Raw genomic sequence first — 27,966 nt, forward strand, 5'->3', positions numbered from 1 at the left:
GCTGTAAATTATTCTTTATTTCAGTCAGTGTATGCTTAATTTCTAGTTGGTCCTTTTTCATGTCCTCCATGGTCTCACTATACTTATTGAGGGATTCATTAAATTTATCGGCGGTTTCCATAAAATTCTTGAAAAACCTTATAAACGTGGCCTTGAACTCTATATCCAGTCATTTGCTTTCCTCCATTTCTGCCATTTGTGACCTGTTTCTTTGTCTCTGCATTTTGGCTGCTTCCCTGTGTTGATAGAGTGGCCCTGCGCGCCAGGTGTCCTGTAGGGCCCAGTGGCTCAGCCTCCCCAGTTACCTGGGGTGGACACTCTTGGTGCACTCTTGGTGCCTTGGTTGTTGTAGGATCACTGGGAGGAATTGACCTCCAGGCCAATTGGCTGTGAGAATCAGCTGTGTCTGAAGTGGGAGAACTTCTGTGCTGAAGACAGCCTTCTGGGGCAAGACTTGCTTCAGTGGGGCTTTGGTGCTCACTGAGTCTGCTCCCTGAGTGTGTCCCTTATGGATCTGAGGAGTTGCAATCTGGATGGTCCCCCTCTGACCACTGGGTACAGTGGCTCCTGGATCTAAGGAGGTGCTAATTCAGCCTCTGCCTGAGGCCACACAGCAGGAGCCACGAAGAGACTCAGCTGTGAAGCAATGCAAGCCGCTGCGGGGCCTTGGGCCTTCTCTTGGAAGTTCCGGGTCTGCCTGGCTCGGCTGCAGTTAGGTACATTCACATGCAAAAGCCTCTGCCGCAGCCTGGGTGGGGCGGGGTCTCAGGGAGTCAAAGGGCGGAGAAAGCAGCTATGTCTGATTCTCCTAAGGAGTCGCGCATCTCAGTGACCCGATAATTGCTGCAAGCACCTCTGAGGGAAAGCCGCACTCAAGTTTGCCCACTGCCCGACAGTCCAGCTTCTCCCCATATGAGTCCTGGGTCCCCAGAGACTTCCCGGAACCAGAGTTCAGAGCAGTCGGGAGCTTGTGATTCAAAAGAAACAGCCGCGTCCTCAGGTGCCACCCCCTTTCCGCGCGCGCACGAGCCTCCGTACCTCTGCACTTCACCTCCGCAGCTCCTCTGGCTCTCAGTGTGCTTTTCTTTCCTTCTAGTTGTAGAATTTACACTCAGCCAGGCTTCCTGTTGTTCTGGATGATGTCTGCTCTGTCCTTTGCGGTATTTTTCAATTGTTGTGGGAGGCAGCAATTTCCCGGTGTTTATCTATGCCGCCATCTTAGTTTCTTCCCTTTTTCTAGTTTCTTAAGGTGAAAGGCTAGGTGTTGATTGGGGAAATGCAGGCATCCACTGCTGTAAATTTCCCTCTGAGCACTTCTTTAGCTGCATTCGAGACTGTTTTGTGTTGTTTTTTTTTAAATATATTTTTACTGATTTTAGAGAGGAAGGGAGAGGGAGAGAGAGATAGAAACATCAACAATTAGAGAGAATCATTGATTGGCTGCCTCCTGCATGCCCCCCACTGGGGATCAAACCCGCAACCAGGGCATGTGCCCTGACCGGGAATCAAACCCGGGACCCTTCAGTCCGCAGGCTGACTCTCTGTCCACTGAGCCACACCAGCTAGGGCTTGAGACTATTTTTTGTGGATGCGAAAACTCAGGCTCAGAGAGATGAGAAGACTTCACCAGGCCCATTCACCTAGTCAGTGACAATGGAGGGCTTATTTTAGGGATTTTGCTCTCCAACTCCAGCACCCAGTCTAGGGCCCCCCAGCTGCCAATATTGTTTCAAACATGTTTCATCAGCAATAAGCTGACCAGAAATCCTGGTTTGCCCAGGAATGTCCTGGTCTAACCCTGTTGTTCTGGCTTAATTATTATATCACCCCCTTTTACTCTCAAAAGTATCTTGGTTTGCTCAGCTGGTGTGGCTCAGTTGGTTGAGCGTCATCCCATACAATAAGAGGTCACCAGTTCGATTCCCAGGTTGCAGGCTCGATCCCCAGTACGGGATATGCAGGAGGCAGCCAGCCGATAATTCTCTCTCATCAATGTTTCTGTCTCTCTCGCTCCCTCTCACTTCCTCTCTCTATAAAGTTAATAAAAACATACATATTTTTTAAAGTATCTTGGTTTGAGGGATAACTGATATAGTCACTGAGCTGTATAATATACCCAGTACTGGTTTTCAGTAAACACTTGACTGCTTCATTGTGTGGAGGTTCTAACATCTGCTTTTATGATCCCATTTATTTTGTCCACGTATGGGTTGGCAGCTCTATGACCTGATGACTATGGCTTTGAAATATCAAGTACTGCTGTGTCCCCGTCCCAAGGATGTGCTGCTGGTCACTTTCAACCATTTAGATACCATCAAGGGACTAATCCAAGACAACCCAGCCCTCCTGCATCTAGTGGATGAGACTCTCCGGCAGCTGATTGAAGTAAGACACCATCAGTTTATCACCGCTCAGCCCCATACTTGCTCTCATTCCTCTGTTAGGAATGGAAAGATTCTATGGCAGAGAGAACAGGATGAGGAATGGCAAAACCTGCCACTCTCCCTGAAAACCCTAAAAATCTCCAAGTATCCATTTTGGTCATACAAGAGGCATTATCACCTTAGGACCTCTTAACTGTTGCCTTCGAAATTGGGAAAGCAATGATCCAGAGCCTGGCATTTTCTCCTAACTTTTCGGAAAGGGGTTGGTGGTGGATGTTCTGCTAAATCTTGGGGAACGGCTTCTCTGGGTCTGTGGGGGACAGGAGAGGTGGTGTGCCCTGCTTGGTGTGGTGTGCTGGGGTCCGGGAGGGGGCAGTGGTGGCTCTCCTGCTGCCCTTCTCGCCCCAGCAGCCGAGTCCTCGCCTTGCTATGGCTCCCATCCCTGAGCACCCACCTACCCCTACCTGTCTGCACTTCTCACCTCACTTCTGAAAGTGAATTGCTTCTTGCTGCTTTGCCTCTGCAGGTATACGGAGGCCTCTCCGCGGGGGAGTTCCAGCTGATCCGGCAGACGCTCCTCACCTTCTTCCAGGACCTGCACATCCGGGTGAGTGGTGGCAGGCCCAGGAGCACCCTGCCACTGCTGTCCTAGGGAAATGGGGTCCCACACAGTCACGCAGACAAGGGCTGAGCTTGCCCAGTTAGTGGTGTCCTCATTGTTTGGCTCCATAAATGATCAACTTTTTTTTTTTAATCTTTTTAAAAATATATAATTTTTTATTGTTGAAAGTATTACATATGTCTCCTCCCCCCCCCCCCCCCATTGACTCCCTCCAGCCCATCCCCACCCCAGGACCTCACCCTCACGCCCATTGTCTGTGTCCATGGGCCATGCATATACGCATACAAGGACCTTGGTTGATTACCTCCCACCCTCCCCGCCTTCCCTCCGACATTCCGCACTCTGTTCCATGTTTTGAATCTCTGGATCCACTCCATTCATCAGTTTATTTTGTTACTTAGATTCCACATATGAGTGAGATTATGTGATACTTGTCTTTCTCTGACTGACTTATTTCACTTAGCACGGTGGTCGGCAAACTGCGGCTCGCGAGCCACATGCGGCTTTTTGGCCCCTTGAGTGTGGCTCTTCCACAAAATACCACATGCGGGCGTGCACATACAGTGCGATTGAAACTTCGTGGCCCATGCGCAGAAGTCGGTTTTCGGCCTGGGCGAGTCTATTTTGAAGAAGTACTGTTGGTATTTGTCTCTGTTGACTGATGAGTTTGCCGACCACTGACTTAGCACGATACTCCCCAGGTCCCTCCATGCTGCCTCAAATGATCAGCTTTCTGATAGCAAATCTCAGCAGTTTTTAAATGGACCAAGGGAGACAGCGAGACTGCCTCCTCCCGTTACCTGTGCTCCTTGGCGTCTTCCCTACTCCAGAGGACGTGCTCTCAGGGCCACCAGCCTGATCTGAATCGCACAGCCTCCCCCAGACCTCTCGTCTCGGGGACTCCCCAGTCCCTGAGGCTGTGCGAGGCTGCCCTCCTCCAGGAAGCTCTCGCCTTCCCTGGTGTCGGGCACCACGCCATCCTGGCCTTCCCTGACCCTTTCCATCTCTGCGCCTCTCACCTTCCTCTCCCTCTTCCTGTCACCAAACCTTCTCCCCTCCACCCACACCCTGCTCTTTAGGAATCGCTTCCCTCCCCACTTTCCAGCCCTTTCACCCGGAGTCTAACCTCCACCCCACCCTTGCCCCAGCCCTGCCATCGAGACCAGCATCTCCACCTGAAACTCCCCACGAGGATGCCCACCCGTGCCTACAATTTCATGTCTGTACCTAAACTCACGTCCATGGACTGGGAAAGACAAATAGATTTCAACTCTGAGGCCAATTTTATTATTAATCCTCATGAAAAATTATATTTGCTATGGGTGGAGCAATAATAGCATCCATATAAATTAAGATCTGTAATAGTCATTGATTAAAATAAAAATATGAAAGTACAAATATGATTAAGTTTTGCATTGCTTTAAACTATTGAAAACTGCATCATGTTATCAAGACTGTGCATGCTTGGGTGTTATTTTATGCGTTGTAGTAACATAGCAGCCATAATGACTTCTCAAGTCTGAGAAGATCAAATGAATTATAATGAAAAGACATTCCTAATAATAAGTCTATAACAAAATGATTAAAATATATTAAACCACAAAATATATTAAGCTTTACTTGCTAAAATGGGCATGCAGTAAAACATCAGAACATTCATTAAGAGAAATAGGACTTCCACCTCCTGGCAGAATTCAGCCACTGATTTGTAGCATTTGGCTGGTTTTCCAAGTCTGAATGGTATTCGGCTCAGCTGCAATTTGTGATTGCCTATGCCCTATACAGATTGTCTCTGTTTTCAGCCGTCTTGATAGTTTTTAGATTTGCTAGCAAAGCCAACCAACTAAACAAAGAAAACACAGCTCTGACTAACATTTCCTTGTTCATTGTTTAACCCAAACTCCTCATCTGACAACCAAAGCTTTCTGCAATATCATGAGTCACTGGAGTGCTCTGATGCGGCCCAGGCCCTGCCCTGCTCTGCTCTCGGGCCTGGCCAGAGACCACTTCCATCTGGAATCCTGAGCAACCCCTCTCAGCCCTCCAGAACTCCTCCAAGGCTGCCTCCTACGGGGTGGGCCCCGCAGGTCCCCCACCCTCTCCCACTCTCATTCCCATTCACACATCCTTCCACCGTGCACTTTTCTTGTGTTCTTTCCATTGCTTCCGTGGTTGGAAAATATCATCGCCTCGTCCTGGAATGTTCCTTAAACCTCCACTCCACTATCCACTCCTCTTGGAAATGTTTCATGCCTGGAAAACCAGTCTAACAAATATTTCCTAAGTGCCTACTCTATGCCAGCACTGTTTTCAGTGTTGGAGATAAGTGAGCAAGGAGGCGGCGCTGCCTTAAGGGGGTTCTCTGCTGCGGGAAGAGACGGAGAGGACAAGTCAATAATATTCTGGTTCTGACCACTTCTAGGAAGACGGCGACACAGGGTTAAGTTATCAAAGGCAACTGGGATGGGATGTCGATCAGGCCAGCACCGTCCAGTAGAGCTTTCTGTTGTGACGGAAAAGTCCTAGATCCCTGTTTTAATTGAGACTGTGACTAACAGCAGAGATCTCAGGAAGGGGCCTGTAAATGGAAGTGACAGCAAGTACAAAGGCCCATGGATGGGAAAAAGCATAAAGTGTTCCTTGGACAAGGAGAAAGCCAATCTGAACGAACCATGTCGAGGCCGGAATGATGGTCCAAGTTTACAGCCTGTGCAGCATGGGCACTGGCTAATCATAGCAGGTGCCAGTTATACACAAGCTGGTCCCTACAGCTGACTTACCTTTAGACCCCAGTAAGTAGTTTATTCTAAGAGTGAAGAAAAGATTTGAAGCATTTTAGGGTGATCTGATTTGTGTTCTGGAAGATGAGCTATATGAGATCAGGGCAGAGGTAAGACAGCAGTTGGAAAACTGTTGCGGAAATTAGGTAAAAAACGAAAGTTCTTGGATTGGGTGCTACCAGTTAAGACAGTGAGACATGTTCACATTCAGGATATACCTTCAGAGCAAGATGAATAAGACTTACTAAGAGATCAGATGTGTATAGGGGGGATAAATTGTGATAGAGACTTGATTTGGAGTGGTGAACACAAAATGCAGTGTAGAGATGATGTGTAGTAAAATTGTGCACCTGAAACCTGTATAATTTTGTTAATCAGTGCCACCCCGATAAATTCAATAAAGGCAGAGAGAGAGAGAGAGAGAGAGAGAGAGAGAGAGAGAGAGAGGAATGAGAGGAAAAAGAATAAAGAACGAATACTAAGTTTTTGTCCTAAGCAACTGTGGTGCCCGTTAGGCATCCAAGTAGCAATATCAAATAGGCAGTTGGATATGCTGCAAGCAGTTGAGTATGGCTGGAGCATGGGGTTCACGGAGGAGCATGGCTGTGGAGAAGATCGGGGGCCGACTGGAAGGTGTATAACTTACCAAAAACCAGGAGCCGGGGAGTGGCCCAGCTAAGATGTACCCTAGGCAGCCCACCGTCAGAGCCTAAACTGGCAGCTTACAAATTCTTGTCACTTTGCATTTTCACTGCCTGGCATACAACATCCTTGATGATATTACAAATATAAAGGACTTATTTCACACATAAGGAAGCTAAGGTCCAACAAAACTGCTACAGTGTTTATGGGATTTAGTCTGACCAAGACCTCAATACAGAGTGCACAAACCCAGGAGTAGACATAAGCATATATGGTGTTTTCAGGCACATAAAGGACCTTCAAACCATTGCCGGCTGGATTCTCCCTCTCCAGCCTCTTGTCACCAATCCTGCCCGGGCTAAGAGTTTGTGCTCCAGGGTCAGATACACAAGGGCCGGCTTGCATCCTCCGCTCTGCCCCTGTGAGCTGGCTGGCCTTGAGTGAGTGTCTTAATCTCTGAGCTGCCGATGCCTCACCTGTGAAGTGGAGATAGTGACGTTCTTACAGCACTGTCGGGTTATAGCCTTTCTGAGAACAGACTTTATGGAAAGGTAACCAGGAACCAAGGAATGGGTGTGGCGTTTGGAGTCAGCCTTGGTTTCGAGTCCTTGCCCTGTCTCTTACTGTTCTCTTTGGGCAAGTCACTTTACTCTGTGACCTCGGCTTTCTCATCTTTAAAAAGGGGGTAAGCCAGACTGTGTGGCTCAGTGGTTGAGCATTGGCCCATGCACCAAGAGGTCACTGGTCCGACTCCCAGTCAGGGCACATGCCCAGGTTGTGGGTTGTGGGTTGTGGGCTCGATCCCCAGGGGGGTGAGGGTGTAAGAGGCAGCCGATCAGTGTTTCTCTCTCATTGATGTTTCTATGTCTCTCTACCTCTCCCTTCTCTCTCTAAAAATCAACGGAAGCATATTTTAAAATAATAATTGCTAAAAAGGGAGGGAGGGAGTAATGCACCTCACCTAGATTTTCTATGAGGCTCAAAAGGAGTTTTGTTCGTAAAAAACACTATAACTCTGCAGATGTTAGCTATGGTGAGTTTTCCTCTTATTGTTATAACCCACTAGGTAACATTCCCAACCCACTGCAGCTTCCCATCCTCACAGTGCTCACGTCTATGAAAATCTACCAGGAAAAATGATAATAAGTGTTTGTTGTTTTTTTCAGGTGTCCCTATTTCTAAAGGACAAAGTTCAGAATTCCAATGGTCGCTTTGTGTTGCCAGTGTCTGGGCCTGTTCCCTGGGGAATTGAAGTTCCCGGACTCATCAGGTGAATTCTCAACAATAATTGTCAGACCAGGGTTTGGGGTTCTGGGAAGCCAGTATGGGCCTCCACACAGAATGCAGCTCGGTGGGCCCTTCCTTTCCTCAGTAAAGCACAGGAGTTAGGAGGTCAGGCGCTAGTCCCAGCTCTGCCACTTGGCAGACACTCACAGCAAACCACCCCATCCTCCAGCATTCATTTCCTCATCTATCAAATGGGCTCATCATTTGTCTTCCCAGACTGAGGATGAATAAGATAATGATTCTCTCAAATGCTTACAGAGCACCTGGCACATAACATGCATTCAATAAATATTGTTGCATCAATATTATTACCACAACCAGCACCTTTATCTTGAAAGGGCACATGAATTCCTTTTTGTCCCACAGTACAAAGAATAAAGACGCCTCCAGGACTACCCAGGCTTGGAGAACGTTCCATCATGTCATACTTTGTATTGCAGAATGTTCGACAACAAAGGCGAAGAAGTGAGGAGGGTGGAATTCCCGCACGGTGGAAGCTATGTCACTGCGCCAAAGGAAGGTTCTTTTGAAGTTTATGGAGACCGAGTCCTGAAACTAGGAACTAATATGTAAGCAAATCCTCCCTCCCTGAGTGAGTTCAAGTCCAAGGGAGTCACCTCGTTTAGAAAGCCAGCTTGACTTCGACCCTGAAATCCTGCTGACACCTGCAGTGGTTTCCCCTCAGACACAGTGCATGCCGCGCCCCCCACCTCCACAGGGCGCCTAAGATTTCCAGACATCAGGTCACTCTAGGTTTAAAAGATAAATAATTTTAAGCCCTAGCTGGTTTGGCTCAGTGGATAGAGCATCAGCCTGGGGACTGAAGGGCCCCGTGTTTGATTCTGGTCAAGGGCACATGCCTAGGTTTCGTATTCGATCCCCAATAGGGGGCATGCAGAAGGCAGCTGATCAATGATTCTCATCAGTGATGTTTCTCTCTCCCTCTATCGCTCTCTCTCTCTCTCCCCTTTCCTCTCTGAAATAAATAAAAAATATATTTTTTAAAAAGATAAATAATTTTAAGTGGCCCTGGAAATTCAGAAAGGCGAGGTGCTTCCACACAGCTTCCCAGGTACTTTTCTTTGGGGAAAAAGTAAAATTTGAGCAGTTGCCAAACACTTACTTGTATGTTTAACTCCCAGCACCTTTCTGGATGCTTTTAAACATCTCAAAACAAAAGCCGCGAGCTAGCCCAGCTGGCATGGCTCAGTGATTCAGCATCCACTTAGGAACCAGGAGGGCACAGTTTGATTCCCGGTCAGGGCACACGCCTGGGTTGCTGGCTCAATCCCCAGTGTGTGGCGTGCAGGAGGCAGCCGATCAATGATTCTCTCTCATCATGGATGTTTCTATCTCTCTCCCTTCCTCTCTGAAATCAATAAAAATGTTATTTAAAAAAAAAAAAGCCATGAGCTATACTTAGGTGTTAGAAGGAAATCAGTTTAAAGGGCTAAACAACGTTTTCACAGTTTTCTGTTGACAACCAGGTACAGTGTGAACCGGCCTGTGGAAACCCATACATCTGGAACATCAAAGAACTTATCTTCACAGGCACAGGTGAGCCTCTGCCTCCTGTATTTATCTTCTGAGCTTACTTCTAGATACAAAAGTCCAGATGGGGAGAAGGGTGGGAACTCTGGATTTCAAAGCTAGCCAACATTTCCCTCATTGTTCGCAATCTTCTCGATGCAGCCTTATAAGTACACAGGTTTTTAATTGTAGTTTCCCATGGAGACCTCCAGTGATCTGACTAATTAGGTAATTTTAGGCTTGGTTCAATCACCATAATTAAGTGGGAACCACACAGCAGGACATGTGAAATTAGCACCAAACCAGTGCCATCAGGTCCAGGGCTGCTGACCTCAGCACCTTATCATTAAAACGTCCCTTTTCAGTGCTCCCCTTATTGCGATAGCTAAGCTCAACATGGGGTTTTAGGTTCTCTGGATTCCATCTATACAGACTCTCACTAAACTAACTGCCAGCTAGCCACAGGACAAATCATGGAATATTCCGTTACTCAGAAAACATTCGTTGAACTGCTTCTATGGGCTGGGTACCCAGGGACACAAAGCTGGCTTAGATGGGTCTCATCCTGAAGGGGCTTCTATAGTCGGGAAGACAGCGATAGAACAAACAACTTTCACACAGGGGAGGTTCTGAACGAAGTGCCGTGTGTTCTGTCCAGTGGGCTGGGAGCAGGGGGCTGAATCAGGAAAGCTCTTCAGGGGGTGACATTCAAGTGGAGCTCTGGAGAGGATAAGGTACTCAGCAGCCGGAAGGAGAAATGGGGGTGCAGACCCAGGTGACAGTTTGGGCAAAGGCGCCAAGGGGCAGGAGAGCATAGTGTTTGGGGGAGCAGGGAGGCAGCACCTCTCCCCCAAGACTCGGTCACGGTCTAATTGAGGCAGGTGGCCAGAGGTTCAGCTGTACAGGGACACCCGTTCGGGGCCTGAGTAGGAAGGAGCGTAAACAATTTGGACTTTGCCCTTTAGGCAGGAGACGGAGGGGTTTATTTCCTGCAAGGAAGAGGTGAGAAGAGAACTGTGTTTTAGATAACTGGCGGCAGAGTGACCGAAGAGGCCGAGCAGGGGAAGGCGGGGTTAGAGAGCCATGTTAGAAGGGTAAGGTGGAAGTGGGCAAGACTGAGCGAGGGAATGGACGCAGGGTGTGTGCACCATGGTCACCACCAGAGGGCAGTGTGGTAGCTCCTACGCAATGGGTGCCCCGGGACCGGGAGCCCTCAGTGTGAGGGCACCAAGCTGCCTGAAGAGGAAGCAGTGTTCTTCAAGGAGGGAGGTAGTTGAGGACAATGGGTCCCCGGGGCCTTCCACTCGTCCTGAAAGTGTGAAGGTCTCTGGTTTGCTGCCCTGCTAGAGTCCCTCTGCTTCTGACGCAGATTGTTTCTCTGTTGGTTAAGCCTGTTTAAGCCTGTTTTCTATGCTTTATTTGGACCCAGTTCTTCCCAGAAATAATTTAAATAGTTATTGCTTTGCCTGGGTTTATAATACCACCCTGGGTCTCTGGGTCTCAGCAGGAAACATGATCACTTTCATGTGGCTAAAAATCATGACATTTTTTCTGCAGCAAAGCATTGCTCCAAACCCTCTTGCTAAAGAAGAGCTGAATTTCTTGGCCAAGCTGATGGGAGGAATGGAGATTAAGAAAACCAGTGGCCCTGAGCCAGGATTCCGGTTGAATCTCTTTACCACCGACGAAGAGGAAGAGTATGTTTTAAATCTGTCTCTTTAAAGACCTATAGAAAAATCCTGAGTGTGCTAAGCCAAAAAAGTGACCACCATAACCAGCAACACTTATAAATACAAGTGTAAAGACCACAAATGACTGCCAGCCAATTCAATAACCTGGTTAAGAAGAGCCCCCCAGTGTGAAACAGCCTGAACTCGCTGGATTTGTTCACAGCACAGCTGAACGAGAAGTATTAGAAGTCAAGATAATCAAATCAAGGAACGTCTGTTTAGAAGCCAGAGGAGGGAGGTCAAAGAATGATATCTTTGAGATTAGATAGCCTCCCCAAAACCAGTAGCAGTAGTAACTGACTGAGATTTATAGTGCTTTACGGTTTACAGAGCACTTTTGCATTCATTATCTCATGTGATCCTCCTCAGAACCAAATATTTGGGGGTGGGGGTGCCTTCTCTTTCCCTATCCATTGAACTGCCTTCTTTTGCTCATGTCTGTGTGGCAGGTGCGATGGTAAGTGCTGGGAACGCAAAGATGGAGCGTCTGACCGAGGGCCTGCCCTCGGGAGCCCCCGCGTAGCAGGAGAGTGAATGTGTACACAGGTCATGTCAGTGCCGGGTCATAAATGTGCTAATGGAGGACACAGTGGTTACTTGCACTGGCAGATTGAAAGAGTTGGCATCTGAGCTGGGTCTTGGAATGTGCCAAGCAGAGGAAGGGGGAAGCATTCTTGGCAGAGTTTAGTACGTGCAAAGGCACAGAGACATAAAAGAATGTGACTTTCTGGAGTGCGGGGGGCATTGGCTGGGCACGTAGGAAACAAAGTTGAAGGGAAATGGCAGGAGATGAGGCAGAAAAGAAATAGGTTGCCCAATTATCAAGTGCCAGTTTGTCATGCTGGCAGGGAGAGAACTCTAACCTTTGACCTATTTCTCTACCATCTCATGCAGACAAGCAGCGCTAACCAGGCCAGAAGAGTTATCCCATGAAGTTGTCAACATACAAGCTACTCAGGTGTGTCCAGGGGACTCCATGTCAAATCTTATTCCCCTCCTCATCCTGTAATAACTTTGACCTTCCAAGGCCGTACCTTCTCTCTGATCCAGCGGTTCTCAACCTGTGGGTCACGACCCCTTTGGCGGTCGAACGACCCTTTCACAGGGGTCGCCTAAGACCATCCTGCATATCAGATATTTACATTACGATTCATAACAGAAGCAACATTACAGTTATGAAGTAGCAACGAAAATAATTTTATGGTTGGGTCACAACATGAGGAGCTGTATTTAAAGGGCCAGAAGGTTGAGAACCACCACTCTAATCAGTATGATGAGCTGAAATGCATCACAGTGGTGGGATAAAAATGAAATACCAACTGCATGTCTCGTTTCTCGAACAGGACCAGCAAAGGAACCAAGAGCTGGCTCGGATCATGGGGGAGTTCGAGGTCATGGACCAGCCAAGGTGGAGTGCCAGCAAGGGGGATGATTTGCTGGCCATGATGGACGAGTTATAGCTGTGCGGACCAGGCACACCCCTCCGCTGTGGGAGAGGCTGCCTGACGCGGACCCTGGGGGATGCAGAAGGATGCCGCTCGTTCTCTGCTGAGTGAAGAAGCATTACCTCTTGTTCCCGTTCGTGTTGGGACGGACTGCTCCAGTCTCTCGGGAAGCATACTCCCGGAAGGCACGCACATACACATCTATTCCCATTGTCCTTCTGCTTTAATGACAGCCCTCCAGAGCATCCTGGGCCACAGGTTCAAGCCTCGGACTTGGTAAGGGGCGCTTCCATCCCTGCTTTCCTGTGGGGGCCTCCAGCTCACAGATGCCTGCGAATCGTCACCAAACTTCAGAGCTTTCTGGGATGGCTCCTGCCTTGTGAGTCTGAAATAAGTGGAAAAGGCAGTTGCCTCACGCAGTTGGGGCTCAGTTTAGACAGCCCTCCTCTCCCTGGCACCCTGGGAACTGTAACCGCAGAGGCAGGGGAAGCAAGGCCGTGTGACGGGAGCAGCAGCTGGGTCCCCCACAGAGCACGTGGGCACCTGCAGTTTGTTGCACAGCTCTCCATCCATACGTGGTGGGGGCTTCTCCCTCATGGAGACACGCACCAAGGAAATAGTGCTTCATCCCCAGAGCCTTCCTCGGCCACCTACTGTCCTTCTAAAGACACCCAGCACGGTGCACCAGGACACCGGCTCCTCTGCCTCTCCCCCCGGGGCCAAACAGAGCCTTAAGCTGGATTCATGGGAGGCGCACGTGGTGAGTCATTTTACCTTCTGTGTCCCAGAGGAGCTGCTTCCCTGGCATGATGCCAAGTGTAGTTTGGCTATCAGACCGGGGGGGGCTGCCTTCCCTGTTCCAGGAAGGCCTGGGACTGAGTAACTGGTGGGCTCAGGGCCACCTCATGTCCAGAGGTCCAGGCCCAGTCAGCCCTGTGGAAGGAACCTCCAGGACGGCAGAGGGTAGGACGACAGAGCTGCGTCGGTCATCGCCTGAGATTGAACCGACCACAGGGAACGCTCAGGCCCTCGCACCCTGGCAAGAGGGGAGGCAAACACTTCTGGAATCTGAGGGCCCGGGAAGCTGTCCTTTAGCTTGCCACAGCGTAGTGTTTGATCGCAGACAGGTAAATCACCAAATAAATGTAATTTGCTGCCTTCCCGTGAAGTTACACTTCCTTGCCTACAAAGACGCCCCCAAAAGGTCCTTTGGGGAGGAGAGACGTTTGCTGTAAAACGCCTGTTACAGGTTTGCAAACTGCCTTCTCCTTCAGTCTCTACCAAGCAATCCGGGTGCCAGAGGAAAGGGAAGGTTCTGTCCAGTTCTGGGTCTGGCTCCACCGCGCTGCCACAAACCTGGACTTCACTGTCTGCTCTGAGCATGTCCCGGGACTTGGAGGTTGCCACCAGCTGCTGAAAGGCAGCAGCCTCCTCCCTCCACCTACTCCAGAGCAATGCCGAGGGTTTCAAATGTATCTGTCCCCTCGGTAAATAAACAAGATACGGATCTCTGGTAAGGCAGCCTAGTGATGAGGCAATCTGAGTTTCATGTCTCTAGACTTGCACAAATATTGAGACAAACAAGTTGATTGGCATGGTGGCTCAGGGCATCCAGAAAAAGCAGGGGAGTCGGGAGGAGGCAAAGAAGAAAGGAGGTAGGGAAACTCTGGCCAGTGTGCGGACTGAGTACCAACAACACATCAGGTTCGTTTAAAACCTGGCCACGGGAGCCCGGCCGGCGTGGCTCAGTGGTTGAGCATCGACCTATGAACCAGGAGGTCACGGTTCGATTCCCAGTCAGGGCATATGCCTAGGTTGTGGGCTTGATCCCCAGTAGGGGATGTGCAGGAAGTAGCAGATCAATGATTCTCTCTCATCATTGGTGTTTCTATCTCTCTCTCCCTCTCCTTCCTCTCTGAAATCAATAAAAATATATTAAAAAGTAAATAAAACCAGGCCACGGGGAACAAGGGTGTCACACACAGTGCCCAGCGCGCTTCAAGGGGAGGCATGCCGTGGTCAGAGGCAGGACACTGGGTTCTGGTCCCATTCCTGCCCCCAACTCCCCATGTGCCCTAGGCAGTTACCGTCCTGAGCCTCAGTGCCCCATCCGTAAGAATGAGAAGGAACTAGCTCACTGGCTGGGGCAGGCTCACCCACGCAAGTCACTGACTTTAGTTTCCTAGGCCCTGGCTCCGGGGGAACCTGGGAATTGGAATGTTTGCCCGTGCTGGCCCCAGCTCCATGCTTCGGGGGTTTGTCTGCTCTCTCTCAGCTCTTCTGTGCTAATCTCTTCTCAACTAAATTTCAAACTGTGACGCTCCGTGTCGGAATGCCCTACAGAGTTGCGCAGGCAAAACTCTAGAAAAGCCTTCGGAATAGAAATTCTTTAATGATTCCCAGAAGAAAGATGTAATAAAAATTGAGACGGAAGAGGGAAGACAAAAGGGGGCAAAGTGTGTTTAGCCCTCAGTTGTAAGAGGCAAGTCACCCCATGGAGCCCATATCGGTATCTAACAATTTTTAAAGTGAACTCACTTTTTGCCTTGTACAGATCTAGATGCTGGTGGGCAAGGAACGAACCTCAGCACAGTCACCAGACCCTGAGACCCCACGTCCAACCAGGATCAGGCTCCCTCACCCACTCCATCTGGTTTATGGCTCTGGTTTGCATCCCGTGAGACCAACTCGAGCCACAGGAAACCTCAGAAAGAGAAATGCAAATTTTAGAAAACATTGATCACAATAACTCATCATAAAGACCCAAATGAAAATCTGAAAACTCATAGTCCCGTTACCTCCCCCTAACTCCCTTGACATAATGCCCTGGATAACTCCTCCTCAGCTGCTAACTTCCTGGACAGCTGATCAGCGTTCACAGGGAGCGGCCGGGAAGCCCCTCCACAGTTGAGCCTTCCCTGCACAGTTTCGGCATTTGGTGAGAAGTAGCTTCTCAGATCATAACGCGCCCCTTTTCAAATGAGAATGTCAAGATGCATTCCAAGGACCAAGGGAATTCCTTGAGTTATCTGATTACCTTAACCACCTCCCCACCTCCCCCCCCACCCCCCCACACACACACACACACACTGCATTCTTTTTGTTTCTGGGCAGTGGTGCCTCTGCTGTCAAAAATAACACTCCCTCTCTGTTAGTTCCCCAAACCGCATGGACCCGCACCCCCAGCACAGCCCGGAGGGAGCAGGGCCCGCGCCCAGGGCTCCTCCTCTTCATAAAGCTCCCCTCGCTTCCTTTCGAAGCTGGGCCACCCCAGTTTCAGGTTTTCCCTCCAGGGAGTCGTGGTGTCAGCAGAGAACGTTTGACCAGGTGTCTGGATAGCCCTACGACCTGTCGGGTTCACTTATCATTGAGGAGATAAAACTAGTTTTGTATGACCTCCCTCATCTCGCTGCCTCAGCATTATGGTTTTTACACTCTTCCCCTCCTCAGTCGCACCCAGCCTCCTTTCTGCACCTCAGATATTGACCCCAGTGGCTCCCCTCCTCCCACCCGCCCTCACCCGCACCTCCAACCTCTGCTTCTCCAGGGCCGCTCCTCTCCATCCTCACTCCTCTGGCTGCTCGCCAGCCCTCCAGGCGTCCTTGCTCCCCCCCACCTCCCCACCCCCTCCTACACCCTAGAGCTCCTGTCACCACACAGCCCCCAATTCTGTTGTCTCCAGGCCCCGACTCTACTAGATCCCACAGCCTTTTCTCCTCCCATTCTCCTTGGCTTTTTTAAGGCCCTAGGCCAGTGATGGCGAACCTTTTGAGCTCGGCGTGTCAGCATTTTGAAAAACCCTAACTTAACTCTGGTGCCGTGTCACATATAGAAATTTGTTGATATTTGCAACCATAGTAAAACAAAGACATATTTTTGATATTTATTTTATATATTTAAATAACATTTAACAAAGAAAAATCAACCAAAGAAATGAGTTCGCGTGTCACCTCTGACACGCGTGTCATAGGTTTGCCATCACTGCCCTAGGCCCTCCCTAACACCCTTGTCTTCCTAAAACCCTCTCACCCTTCGGCCCTGGTGGCTCTAATCATACCACTTTCTGAATACACTCCCCCCCCCTTCCTCGGTGGTTTCAGAGTGGGGGTTGCCCTGTATGATACAGATGTTGATGCAGCCATTTTTAAAAGCCTGTCAAAAGGCCGGGTCATTTGCCAGATGACCTTTATTTCATCCCTGGCATTCTTCCTGTTCCTCATCCTGATCTCATCTCTCACTCTCCATTTCTCACCCTCACCCTCTCCCTCACTCTGACCCCACTACTGCCCAGATGTTTTATGTGCCCCTCAGTGCTTAGTTTGCATTTTTCTGCAAATTGTTTTGCATTCCCCCCACAACCCCCCCTCCCAGAGAGTCCATTACTTTCAACCATTACTATTGACTCACAAATCCCTGCACCTCCCTCACTTGGGCTGCAGGCTCACTTTCCCTGGGATGTCCCATGTCACCTCACACATCAGTGTCATCTTTATTTAGTACACGTACTTCACTTTCAAAAGGCATGAAAGAACCTAAATATGAGAGGAAATATCACAGTGTTCCATGGAAAAGAACGGAAAGTGAAGGATACCAAAGACTTCCTAACAATGGAGTCAATAACCCAGCAAAGAAACGAGTTGCTGGAGTTGATCACAGGTACTGTGGAGGGGATTTGGGCGCTGGGTGGCAAGTTGAAGCAGGAGACTAATTCAGGATCCTGACCATTGGAAGCACCACTGAGTTCATACAAAGGGGACGAGAAATTCAGTCTCCTGAAGTGAACTTCGTTCAGGGGGGCCTTGTACTGGTCTGGGTGGCCAGTTACAAAAAATTGAAACCAATTCTGGCTACTGAAGTAGAGAAGGAGTTTATGAAAAGGGATCGGGCAACCCACAGAGTTGTTGGGAAGACGGGAGAACCATGAGAAAATGGCCAGGAACCAGGGAAGGGTAGGCAGGTGGGGAAGGACTCCAGCACAAGCACCCCCTTCCCGGGATGAGGCCCTGAATGACGCAGACACCAGGACAGAGAAAGCCTAAACAGTCCCTGCTGGTTTGTGCCGCGTGCTCCAGATTTAAAGTCGGATAACGTCTGAGTTTAGATCACATGGCCTTGTTCACAAGAATCAGAGACAATATCTTACCTTTAAATCATCTGTAGTGGGAAGCCGATTCTCACCTGCCACTGAAATTCACAGAATGTCAGATTTCCTCAAACATGGGGAAAGGAATTGAGTGGCTGAGTAGCCAAAAAATGAGGTCTCCTCCACAGGCATGACCCCCATCCCACCCCAACCCTCTCACTCCTATCAATGGGCCACCATCTCCTTGGCTACCCAGTGTTACCATTTAAATCATTGATCCCTTCTCTTACCACCCACACTGATTAGCTGTTTTCAGGGTCTTTAACATTCACCCCTTTTTTCCATTCCCACTGCTGCCTTCATTCAGATCCCTATCTTCTCTCCACATTCATGAAACCGGGGTTCCTCATGCAACTGTGGCTGGTAGTATGGAGCACATCTGTGGGGCCTCCTAAGGCTTCTCTGTCCCAACAACACCCAGGACACCAGTAGGGGAGGTAAGATTTATGCAAATAACTATCAAGAATCTACATGCAACACGCAAACAGATAGCAAGCAATAAACTCTAGGGATCATAGGACAGATATTACTCCCAACTGGAGTAAGCAGTGAAGACTTCAGAAAAGTAGACCAATTGAGACAGGCGGGATTTGAAGGAGGGATTGGACTTAAGATCCAAAGTTAAATGAGAGAGGACTCGAGGCAGATGGAGGAGGCAGGACAGCAAAGGCAGAGACAAGAGTGTAGGGTCTGTCTGGGGGTTGCTGAGTGGCTGAGTCTGACTAGAGAGCAGGACAGTGGGTCTCAGATTTTTGTGTGTACTGTTAGATGTGCAGATTCCCTGGGCTCCACTTCTGATTCGGTAGGTCTGGCGTTGGGTTTAATAGGTTTTCCAAGTAACAATGAGGCAACTGGTTCCCAGACCACACTTTAAGAAACATTGGTTAAACCCGGCTGGTATGGCTCAGTGGTTGAGTCGACCTATGAACCAGGAAGTCACAGTTTGATTCCTGGTCAGGGCACACGCCCAGGTTACAGGCCCTCAGTAGAGGTCATGCAGGAGGCAGCTAATCGGTGCTTCTCATTTCATCAATGTTTCTATCTATCTCTCTCGTTCTCCCTTCCTCTCTCTAAAATCAATAAAAACATAATTTAAAAAGAAAAACACTGGTTGGAGAGTTTGTGCAGAGAACCTGAAGCAGATCCAGCTGCAAGGTAGGGTGGAATCAAATCATGGAAATCCTTACATGTCAGTATCAGAAGCTTTATTCTGCCGGCTGATAAATGATAAGATCATACCTATGTATTTTGAATCTGTTGGGAAAGGATCATGAGACACAAAGGCCAGTAAGTTGGTTTTTATAATGATCAAATGAGGGAAAAAAGGGTCTCAACTAGAATGGTGGCAGTCAGAATAAAAAGGCAGGTGAAGGGTGGGAGACAGGCTTCAAAGAATCTGCAGGGTTCAATGGCTCTAACAGGTGTGGGAGAATCAAAAGCTGATAGAAGTTGCCAAGTTTATTCAAGGTGCCCAATGTGGGTAGCTGAAAAATGGTGGTAGCAATTATAAAGATAAAAAGAAAATCCAGAGCAGCAAGTCATTTGGGAAGGACTTGGTGAATTTGCCTGTGGACATGCTGAGTTTCAAGTACCAGTAAGACATATGGGAATAAGTAACAGACAGATGGCAAATGGAGCTCAGTGGAGCAGTCTGGGCTGGAGACCTAGACAAGGGACTCAGCATGTAGTAGTTGATGGCATGGAGATATATGTGACCATGAAGACATCTGGGCTGGGAATACAGCCCCAGAGAAAGCACCTTTGGGAGCAGGAGAATGAAGTGGAGCGGGGTGGGGTAAAGAGAAAGAAATGGAGAAGAAACCATCAGGAAACATGGGGGAGGGGAGATGATATGATGCCCCAGAAAAAAAAAATCAAGGAGGAGGATGGGCAATATGATCAAGCAATGGGGAGGATCATGGAAATAAGACCTAAGAAAGGAACTAACAGTTTCATGAACACAGAATCATTAGTAATCTTTGCCAGAGATATTAGTGGAATCTTGGGAACAGAAGCCAGATTACAGTGAGGTGAGAAAGTATGTGAAAATCCTCAGACTAAAGCAGCAGTTCTCAAACTTTTCCGTGTCAGAAACCCTTTGTAATCTTAAAAAATATTGGAAACTCCAAAAACCTTCATTCAGTTTAAAATAACAATAAGAAACTCATTTTCACATTTTATACTAAAAGTAGTAATATTTTCTCCAAAATAAATTGAGTGAGAAGTAACATTGTTTTATATATTTTGCAATGTCTGTCATACGGTAGAAGACAGCTAGAGTCTCATATGTGCTTCAGCACTTTTTTCCCCCAAACAAACTTGAAAAAAATATTTCATGATATATAGAACTAAAATGAATCCATGCAGATTTTTTTAAAATTACAACTATTTTACCCTTTTGTCTTTTTCATTAATATATTTTCTAATATATATTTTTAAATGATAATGCCTTCAAGATATATAGCATATAAAGCAAGATCATTTTTATCAATAATTTCTCTTAGCCCTAGCTGGTTTGGCTCAGGGGATAGAGCACTGGCCTGCGGACTGAAGGGTCCCAGGTTCGATTCCAGTCAAGGGCACATGCCTGGACTCAATCCCCACGGGTTCAATCCCCAGTAGAGAGTGTGCAGGAGGCAGCCGATCAATGATTCTCTCTCATAATTGATGTTTCTATCTCTCTCTCCCTCTCCCTTCTTCTCTGAAATCAATAAAAATATATTAAAGAAAAAGTAATAAATTCTCTTTGGGGGAGGTAAAAATCTTAAGGTATAACCCTACAGAAAGCAAAGTAAACTATGAATCAAAGAATAATCACAAAGTTCTCAAAGTAGATATGTGTGACTTAAAAACAGCGGCCCAAACAGCCAGTGTGGCTCAGGGGTTGAGCATCGACCTATGAACCAGGAGGTCACAATTCAATTCTCAGTCAGGGAACATGCCTGGTTTTGGGCTCCATTCCCAGAAGAAGGCGTGCAGGAAGCAGCCGACAGGAGGCAGTGACTTGCTGTTTCTATCTCTCTATCCCTTTCTCTTCCTCTCTCTCTAAAATCTATGCCACTACAAACCGGGAACAAAGTCTAGCCTGCTCTCATTAAATGTGTCATAGACACACTAATAAATGTCAATGAAGTGATAAAATGCTAAATTTGGTCTTATCTTCCACACAAATTAAGATGGAAGGGGAGGCACTGGTCAAAAGTACTTAAAACTTATTTTTTCCTAGAGATTCCATAAACTCCATGATCAGCATTTTGCACTAATTCACATAGGGCACATTACCATTCACTATGTAACATTACATTTCCAGTCAAGAAAACAGTCACCAATGAGATGAGAAGCACCAGGGGGAAAAGCCAACCTGCTGAGGAGGATAACTGGGGGGAAAGACAGAAGGAGGGAGGATCCTTTATGATATAGTTTAGGCACTATGCTGATTCTGGAACCATCCACCTCCAGACTCCTTGCCATGAGAGATAATTAAATGCCTTTGGGTTGGTTTGTTGTTGTTTGTAACCAAAAAGGCAGAAGGAGGAAGAGAAGGAAGAGAAGGAAGAGGAGAAGGAGAAGAAGGAGAAGGAGAAGGAGAAGGAGAAGGAGAAGGAGAAGGAGAAGGAGAAGGAGAAGGAGAAGAAAGTAACTGATCATAAACTTTTATATAAGACTAGAGGCCTGGTGCACAAAATTCGTGCACGGGTAGGGTCCCTAGGCCTGGCCAGCTATCAGGGCTGATCTGTGGGGTGACCAGCGGGGCAATCAGGAGGCCCCTGCTGGCACCTGCCTTGGACGACAGCCTGGTTCTGCACGCTCGCCAGCCCCACCCCCCACCACTGGTAGCCTCCCTCTGCAGGGCGACCAGCGGGGCAAAGGGGTTGGGGGACGGGCCCTCTGGCACCTGCCTTGGCTGGCCTGGGGCCTGCAGGCTGGGGGAAGCTCCTGCGTTGAGTGTCTGCCCCTGGTGGTCAGTGCGCATCATAGCGACCAGTCGTTCTGCCTGTCATTCTGCTGTTCAGTCAATAGTAGTACATATGTCTCCTTTTTTCCCCATTGACCTTCCCCCTGCCTCCCCTACCCCCCTGATTTTATTATTTTTTAAAATATATTTTATTGATTTCAAAGAGTAAGGGAGAGGGAGAGAAAGATGGAAACATCAATGATAAGAGAGACTCATTGATCGGCTGTCTCCTGAACGCCCCTCACTGGGGATCGAGCCTGCAACCCGGGCATGTGCCCTGACTGGGAATCAAACCATGATCTCCTGGTTTCTAGGTTGGGGCTCAACCACTGAGCCACACTGGCCGGGAATATATAAGATTAATTTTTAAAATGTTTTTTTTTTCTTGGAACGAAAATGGTTAAAAACTTGAGTTTTCTAAAGAGACTTGTATGAATATAGAGCTGGGAAGATACACAAAGCTGAAGTATCTGGAATCATTTTGCTGCCTGTAGTCTTCAGAAAGATCACCAAGTGCTCAAAAATTCTTTGACCTTTTCAACCAGACAGTTTGTCTTTAACGTCTTCATTAACATCCAGTGTTAAGATAGGCATTTCTTGTAGATCAAAGCTGGCTTTCAGCGTTCTCTGCAGCAGCCAGCTTCCATGCTTATAGTGAAGCTTCTGTATGAGAGTGAAGGAATCAAACAGGCCTAACTCACTGAGTTTCTCCTTTGTGCCAGGTGCTGTCAAGCCTGGTCGTCCAAGGCCACTCAAACCTTACAATTCTCTGAAATCGACATTGTTTTTTCTTTTCTAATAAGAAAGTGGGGGCTGAGAGAAGACAAGCAACTTTTCCAAGGCTATACAGAGTGACCTTTCAAAAATGTAAATCAGATCTTGTCACTCCCCTTTGATAGCCTATCCTTGCACTTCTAGTAATAGATGAAGAAAGCGGGGCACAGAGAGAATAATTAACTTGCCTGAAGTCCATTTGCAAAGAGCACATTTGAACCCTGGCACTGCCTCCAGAACCTACATGCCTAACCAAGAAAGCCAAACTCCTTACCTTGGCTTACAAAGTCCTGAACACCTGGCTCTCATCTTCCTCTGTGATCTCTTGTCACATCACTCTCCCCAGTCTTACTGGCCTTTCCGTTTTTCCAAGTTGGCAAGCTCATTTCCACCACGTCTTCACACAAACCGTTTCCTCTGCAATGCTCCTCTGCTAGTTTTCACAAGGTTGACTTTATGTCATTCATCTCAGTTCAGATGTCACCTTATTAGGACACCCCTGACCATCCAATAAAAGGCCACCTAGTCTTTATCACATTACCGTATTTCAATGCTCTGAAGAACTTTTATCATAATGTTCCCTCCCTGCCCCTGCCAGTAGATTTAAGGGTCAACAGATCTGGAAGCTTGTCTCTTTGGTCACCACTATGTCCGGAGCCTTGGAAGGAGCCTTACACAGGGTGATGGCTCACTGAATATTAGTTGAATGAATGAATGAATGAATGAATGAATGAATGAATGAATGAATGAATGAATGAATGAATGAATGAATGAATGAATACAATGAAGGAGACCTTCCAATGAGGTAGGCCAGGGGTTGCAAAAGCGTGAGTCGCGCGGCGCTCGCGGGGCATTCTGGGGATTGTAGTTCAAGCTCGGCCCGCGGTGGCGCGGACCTGCGCACTGAGCGCTATCTATGCTCCCAGGAGCCAGAGCGGCCTAGTTGTTGCTATGGTTTCTAAATCCCGCAGCCGGAGGAAGGCAGCCCTGCTAGGCGCCCGCTAGCTTCCGCTAGAACGCGGACCGGGAAACGGAAAGAATCCCGCGAGGTGCGTCCGGGGAACCCGGGGGCGGAGCCGGAGGGGAGGGTATACGGAACCGCGGAGGGCTGTGGGGAGCAGCGGACGCAGCGTCTTGCCGATTTGCGGAGCGTAGCTCCTCTCCAGCCCACTCCCACGGCTCTGTGAGTAAAGGCTCTTCACCATCCCCATTTACCAGTGAGCTAACTGGCTTGAAGCTAAGTGGCTTGGGAGAGGTCTCCCTTCCGGAAAGCGGCAGAGCCCGTCCTAGAGCCCATGCCTGACTGCAGTCACTGTGCAGCCCGGGCGTGTGTGCTCGGGCGCATGCTCCTGGCCATGCTCCTGGCGAAGCTGGTGGGATGCTAGGCCCTCCCCGCCCAGCTCCAAGCCCACCTCCTCTGCGGCGTGGGCTGGCTTGCCGCACAGTGCCACCCTGTCCAGCCCTATCGGGATCCTGAGCAAGGTCTTAAAGTTCCACCACCTTCCACTCAGAGTCTGAATGTAAGGATAAGGAAGGCAAAGGCACATTAATAAAATATCAGGGCATGTTGAAAGCAAGGGCAAGCCCATTCAATGTGGTGAGATTCTGTTGGCCTCATTTAGCCTATGGCTTAATAGATGTGGAAACAGCCCTAGCCGGTTTGGCTCAGTCCATAGAGCGTCGGCCTGCGGACCAAAGGGCCGCAGATTCGATTCTGGTCAAGGGCACTTCCTTGGTTGCAGGCTCCTCCCGGGTCAAGGCGCTTGCAGGAGGCAACCAATCAATGTGTGCCTCTCATATCTATGTTTCTCTCTCCCACTCTCTCTAAAAGATCAATGGAGCGCTAGCTGGTTTGGCTAAGTCGCCTGCGGACTGAAGGGTCCCAGGTTCCATTCCAGTCAAGGGCACCTGCCTGGGTTGTGGGCTCAACCCCCAGTAGGGGGCGTGCAGGAGGCAACCAATCAATGATTCTCTCTCATCATTGATGTTTCTATCTCTCCATCTCCCTTCCTCTCTGAAATCAATAAAAATATATTTTAAAAAAATAAAAATTAAAAATAAAAGATCAATGGAAAAATAGCCTTGAGTGAGGATTAGCAACAGCAACAAAAAAATAGATGTGGAAACAGGTGTTCAGAGACATTAACCCTTTGAGTGCCAACCAATATCCTAGGAACTATTCTAAAATTGCCAAGGCATTTTTGCTGATTTTACAGCAGTTTAGGAAAAAAATTATGAATCGCAAGTAAATGAAGTTACATATTCAATATCTTCCACAAAATCGTCATCTTCACAGCAAGAATTGACATATTTAGCAATATCATCATCACAAATAAAAGCAGACTTAGAACCGGACACTGCAGGAACAGCGCAATTGCGCTTCCCGGCACTCGAAGGGTTAAGTAACAGCCCTAGGTTTACAGAGTTTGTGGGTGGAGTAGAGATCCCAGCCTAGATTTCGCAGCCTTCAAAACCTATGGCTTTATGTGCTACCTTTTTAAAATTAATGAGCCAAATTTCTACTTATATGGCAGCTGCATTGTGTAGACCTGAGAACCACTTAGAAATGAACATTCTTGGGCCCCACCTCAGACCCTCTGAGCTAGAAATTGGGAGTGGGGCTCAGGATTATGTTTGAATAAGTCCTCCAGGTGATTCTGATGTTTGAGAACTATTGACGATTTCACCCAGGGTTCATGTTCAAATGCATGTCAGAAGGTCTTGGGAGAGACGGGAGATTCTGCATTTCTAACAACTGTCTGGGTAATCCTGAAACTGCGGGTCCATGGACCGTACTTTGAATATAGCAAGAGTATAAACTACATCTTAGAGCAGTGGTTTTTAAATGTGGGTGCACATTAGAATTACCTGGGGAGCTTTTAAAAGATAGGATACTAGTGTCCCACCCCCGACCAAATGAATCAGAACCTCTGGGGTGTAGCGGTCAGGTAAAAACACACTGGGTGATTCTCAGCTATGGTGAGGGTTCAGAACCTCTGGCGTGTTTTGGAATAGGGTAGCTATGGATTTGAATCCTAGCACCTCCATTTATCAACTGTTTTGACCTTGGGTAAGTGACTTAACCTCTCCTGGCCACATTTTCCTTGTTTATAAAATGAATATAAGTAATCCTTGGCTTGCAAGCTGGTGAGAGGATTCTCCGCGGTGTGTCCATGAAGCACCTGGCTCATAAGGGCACTCTGGACTCACCAATTGGGGAGGTGGGCAAACGGGGAAATCTGTGCTGGGGGTTTTATACTATTAACCTGATGGAGGTGAGTTGGCAACTGCACCCTCCTAGCCTGCTAAAGCTCCCATCTGTGTGCTCCTCCCTCCAGCAGCCAGCAGTGTGGGAAAATGGCGGTGAGCCACTCGATGAAGGAACGGACGATCTCCGAGAACAGCCTGATCATCCTGCTGCAGGGCCTGCAGGGCCAGGTGACCACTGTGGACCTGCGGGATGAGAGCGTGGCCCACGGACGCATAGACAACGTTGATGCTTTCATGAACATCCGCCTAGCCAACGTCACCTACACGGACCGTGACGGGCGTCAGGCTGAGCTGGATGACCTCTTTGTAACAGGCCGAAACGTCCGTTATGTCCACATCCCAGATGACGTGAACATCACCGAGACCATTGAGCGGCAGCTGCAGATCATCCATCGTGTGCGCCACTTTGGCAGCCTGGGGCAAGGCCGGCGGGAATTTCCCACCAAAAAGCACAAATGAGCCTGTCCCTTCGGCAAGCCCTAGTCACCACTCAGGTTCCTCCAGAGTTCTACTGAGCCAACTGCCTGCCATCCATCCCTGCCCAGAACCTGGGAAGGGAGCAGGGCCAGCCCAGAAACTGGTATCTGGCAGACAACACCTATCACAGCTGCCTTTCACAGGGTTACACCTCCCAGACTCACCCTGGGATGCACAATCCTGTTTATCTGTGGCCTTGGGGTAGATGATAATACCCCCTTTTGACCATTTGCATCTGAGTCGATGATTTACTGATTCAGGGAATCTGTCCAATTGTTTTCAACCCTCTCCCGGTGAGGTTTATTAAATGTGCTCAACCTCGGCCACCCTAAGTGTCCCCAGTTTTCTTGCAATTGTGTCTTTTTTCTTATAGAATTAAACTTAGACAAAAACAAGTGTGTTCCTTATGCATTTCCTGATGATTCTGGGCTCCCAGTTGGTCCTGTGTCCTAGGGTGCTGGGTCTCAAACTTGGCTGCACATTGGAATCACCTGTCCCACCTTCATCTATTCGGATTTCATTGGTATCGGGTATGGCCTGGGCATTGGATTTTTGTAAGTTTCTCACACAGTACTAATAGCAAAGTCTGAGAATTGTGATAGGAGAGTCCCTCAGTCTGGTTAGACAGAAAGTGGCTTTTCTGTTCAGATTCCCTGCTGAGGGGACTGTTAGTCTCATTGCTGTTTCCTGAGGTGGAGAAGTTGGAGTAATCCTGGGCCCTCCCCTCAAGTGTGGGAACTCATCCCACAACAGCACGAAATCAGGCTCCAATTCTAGGAGTCTTTGGGTCTTCAGGGAAGAAGGGGTTCTGGAAATTAGAAGCCAAGTCTTTGTTGTCACTGCTTTGCAACCATACCAGCCCTCCCACATGCAAACAACCATCTCAGTAAACAACTCTGTCCCTTGGCACCAGAGCAGTGGTTCACAACCTTGGCAGCACATTAGAATCACCTGGGAATCTTTTTAAACTCCTGAGGCCCAGAAATCAGGATTTTAAAAAGATTCCCAGGTGATTCTAATGTGCAGCCAAGGTTGAGAAACACTGCACTAGAGAGTTTGTCTTCATCAAACAAACCTCAGTGCAGCTGCTGTGGGACAGGCCTTATGCTGAGCACACATTGACAGTAAGATGTGGTCCTTTCAGGAGAGGGGCTTATAATCTAACTAGAGGTCCAGTGCACGGATTCATGCACTGGTGAGGTCCCACAGCCTGACCTGTGCCCTCTCGCAATCTGGGACCCCTTGGGGGATGTCAGAGGCCCAGTGCACAGATTCGGCCCAATCCCCACAGGCCAGGTCAAGGGACCCCACCGGTGCACAAATCTGAGATTCATCAGTCTGTTCCATGTTTCCATGCGTGTGTGTTGAGTTTCTGCCCCATGGTGGTCAGTGCATGTCATAGCTACCGGTCAAACGGTGGCTTAGGCTTTTATATATGTAGATGGAAGAGGTGGTCAAGAACCACAAAACTGAAATCCAGTCTGAGTTGAGTAAGGCAGGGCCCTTCACCTTAAGATGCTGTTATTTCTTGAGGGAGATTTGATAGGAGTGTTCATTTGGGCACTAGCAGCCCAAGGTCATTGCATCCCATTCCAGCAGTCTTTGTCAAAGTGTTGTCCTTGGACTACCTCATCAGAACCACACACACACACACATACCACTACCACCACTTTTCTTGGAATTGGTTGAATTCTAGGGCACTTCCTTTTAAGATGCCAATGCATGGGAAAGGTAGTCTGATCTGGTGGTCACCCCGTCACACTAGCATCCACTGAGATGGCCCGTGTTGTTCTGGCCTTTTGTTTTCAATGCACTCAGGTTGCATAGGTCCACAAGGGTTCTGTTCTGGTGTTTTGTCATCAGCCCACTCAGGTTGCTGTTGAATTGCTTCTCCCTGACCAAAAGACCTCCTGACTTGCCCTTCAAA

General features: G+C 48.4%; 2 protein-coding genes across 3 annotated transcripts in view; both read left to right on the forward strand.

Annotated features, from left to right (window-relative positions):
• Positions 1 to 13,580, forward strand: part of OSCP1 (organic solute carrier partner 1) — a 26,151-nt gene extending 12,571 nt beyond the window's left edge. The window contains exons 4-11 of the mRNA XM_081085733.1: positions 2,218 to 2,385; positions 2,911 to 2,991; positions 7,595 to 7,698; positions 8,156 to 8,284; positions 9,203 to 9,272; positions 10,803 to 10,942; positions 11,870 to 11,933; positions 12,319 to 13,580. Coding sequence (XP_080941859.1) covers positions 2,218 to 2,385; positions 2,911 to 2,991; positions 7,595 to 7,698; positions 8,156 to 8,284; positions 9,203 to 9,272; positions 10,803 to 10,942; positions 11,870 to 11,933; positions 12,319 to 12,435 — 873 coding nt within the window. The 3' untranslated portion in view covers positions 12,436 to 13,580. The remainder of the gene's footprint in view (positions 1 to 2,217; positions 2,386 to 2,910; positions 2,992 to 7,594; positions 7,699 to 8,155; positions 8,285 to 9,202; positions 9,273 to 10,802; positions 10,943 to 11,869; positions 11,934 to 12,318) is intronic.
• Positions 12,465 to 26,431, forward strand: LSM10 (LSM10, U7 small nuclear RNA associated). Of its 2 annotated transcripts, none has more exons than XM_081085735.1 (2): positions 12,465 to 13,180; positions 25,631 to 26,426. In XM_081085735.1, exon 2 carries the CDS (start codon positions 25,650 to 25,652, stop codon positions 26,019 to 26,021), a length of 372 nt encoding a protein of 123 aa, XP_080941861.1. In that variant the 5' UTR covers positions 12,465 to 13,180; positions 25,631 to 25,649; the 3' UTR covers positions 26,022 to 26,426. The 2 variants fall into 2 exon arrangements, with proteins under 2 accessions (XP_080941861.1, XP_080941860.1); XM_081085734.1 differs by lacking the exon at positions 12,465 to 13,180 and adding an exon at positions 23,377 to 23,475 and having other exon boundaries at positions 25,631 to 26,431.
• The last annotated feature ends 1,535 nt before the right edge of the window (positions 26,432 to 27,966 follow it).

The sequence above is a fragment of the Myotis nattereri genome (genome assembly GCF_964212035.1).
Source record: "Myotis nattereri genome assembly, chromosome: 3".
NCBI lineage: Eukaryota > Metazoa > Chordata > Mammalia > Chiroptera > Vespertilionidae > Myotis > Myotis nattereri.

Coding starts and splice junctions, on each gene's coding strand:
- LSM10 (XM_081085735.1), top strand. CDS start 25,650: ATGGCGGTGAGCCACTCGATGAAGGAACGGACGATCTCCGAGAACAGC.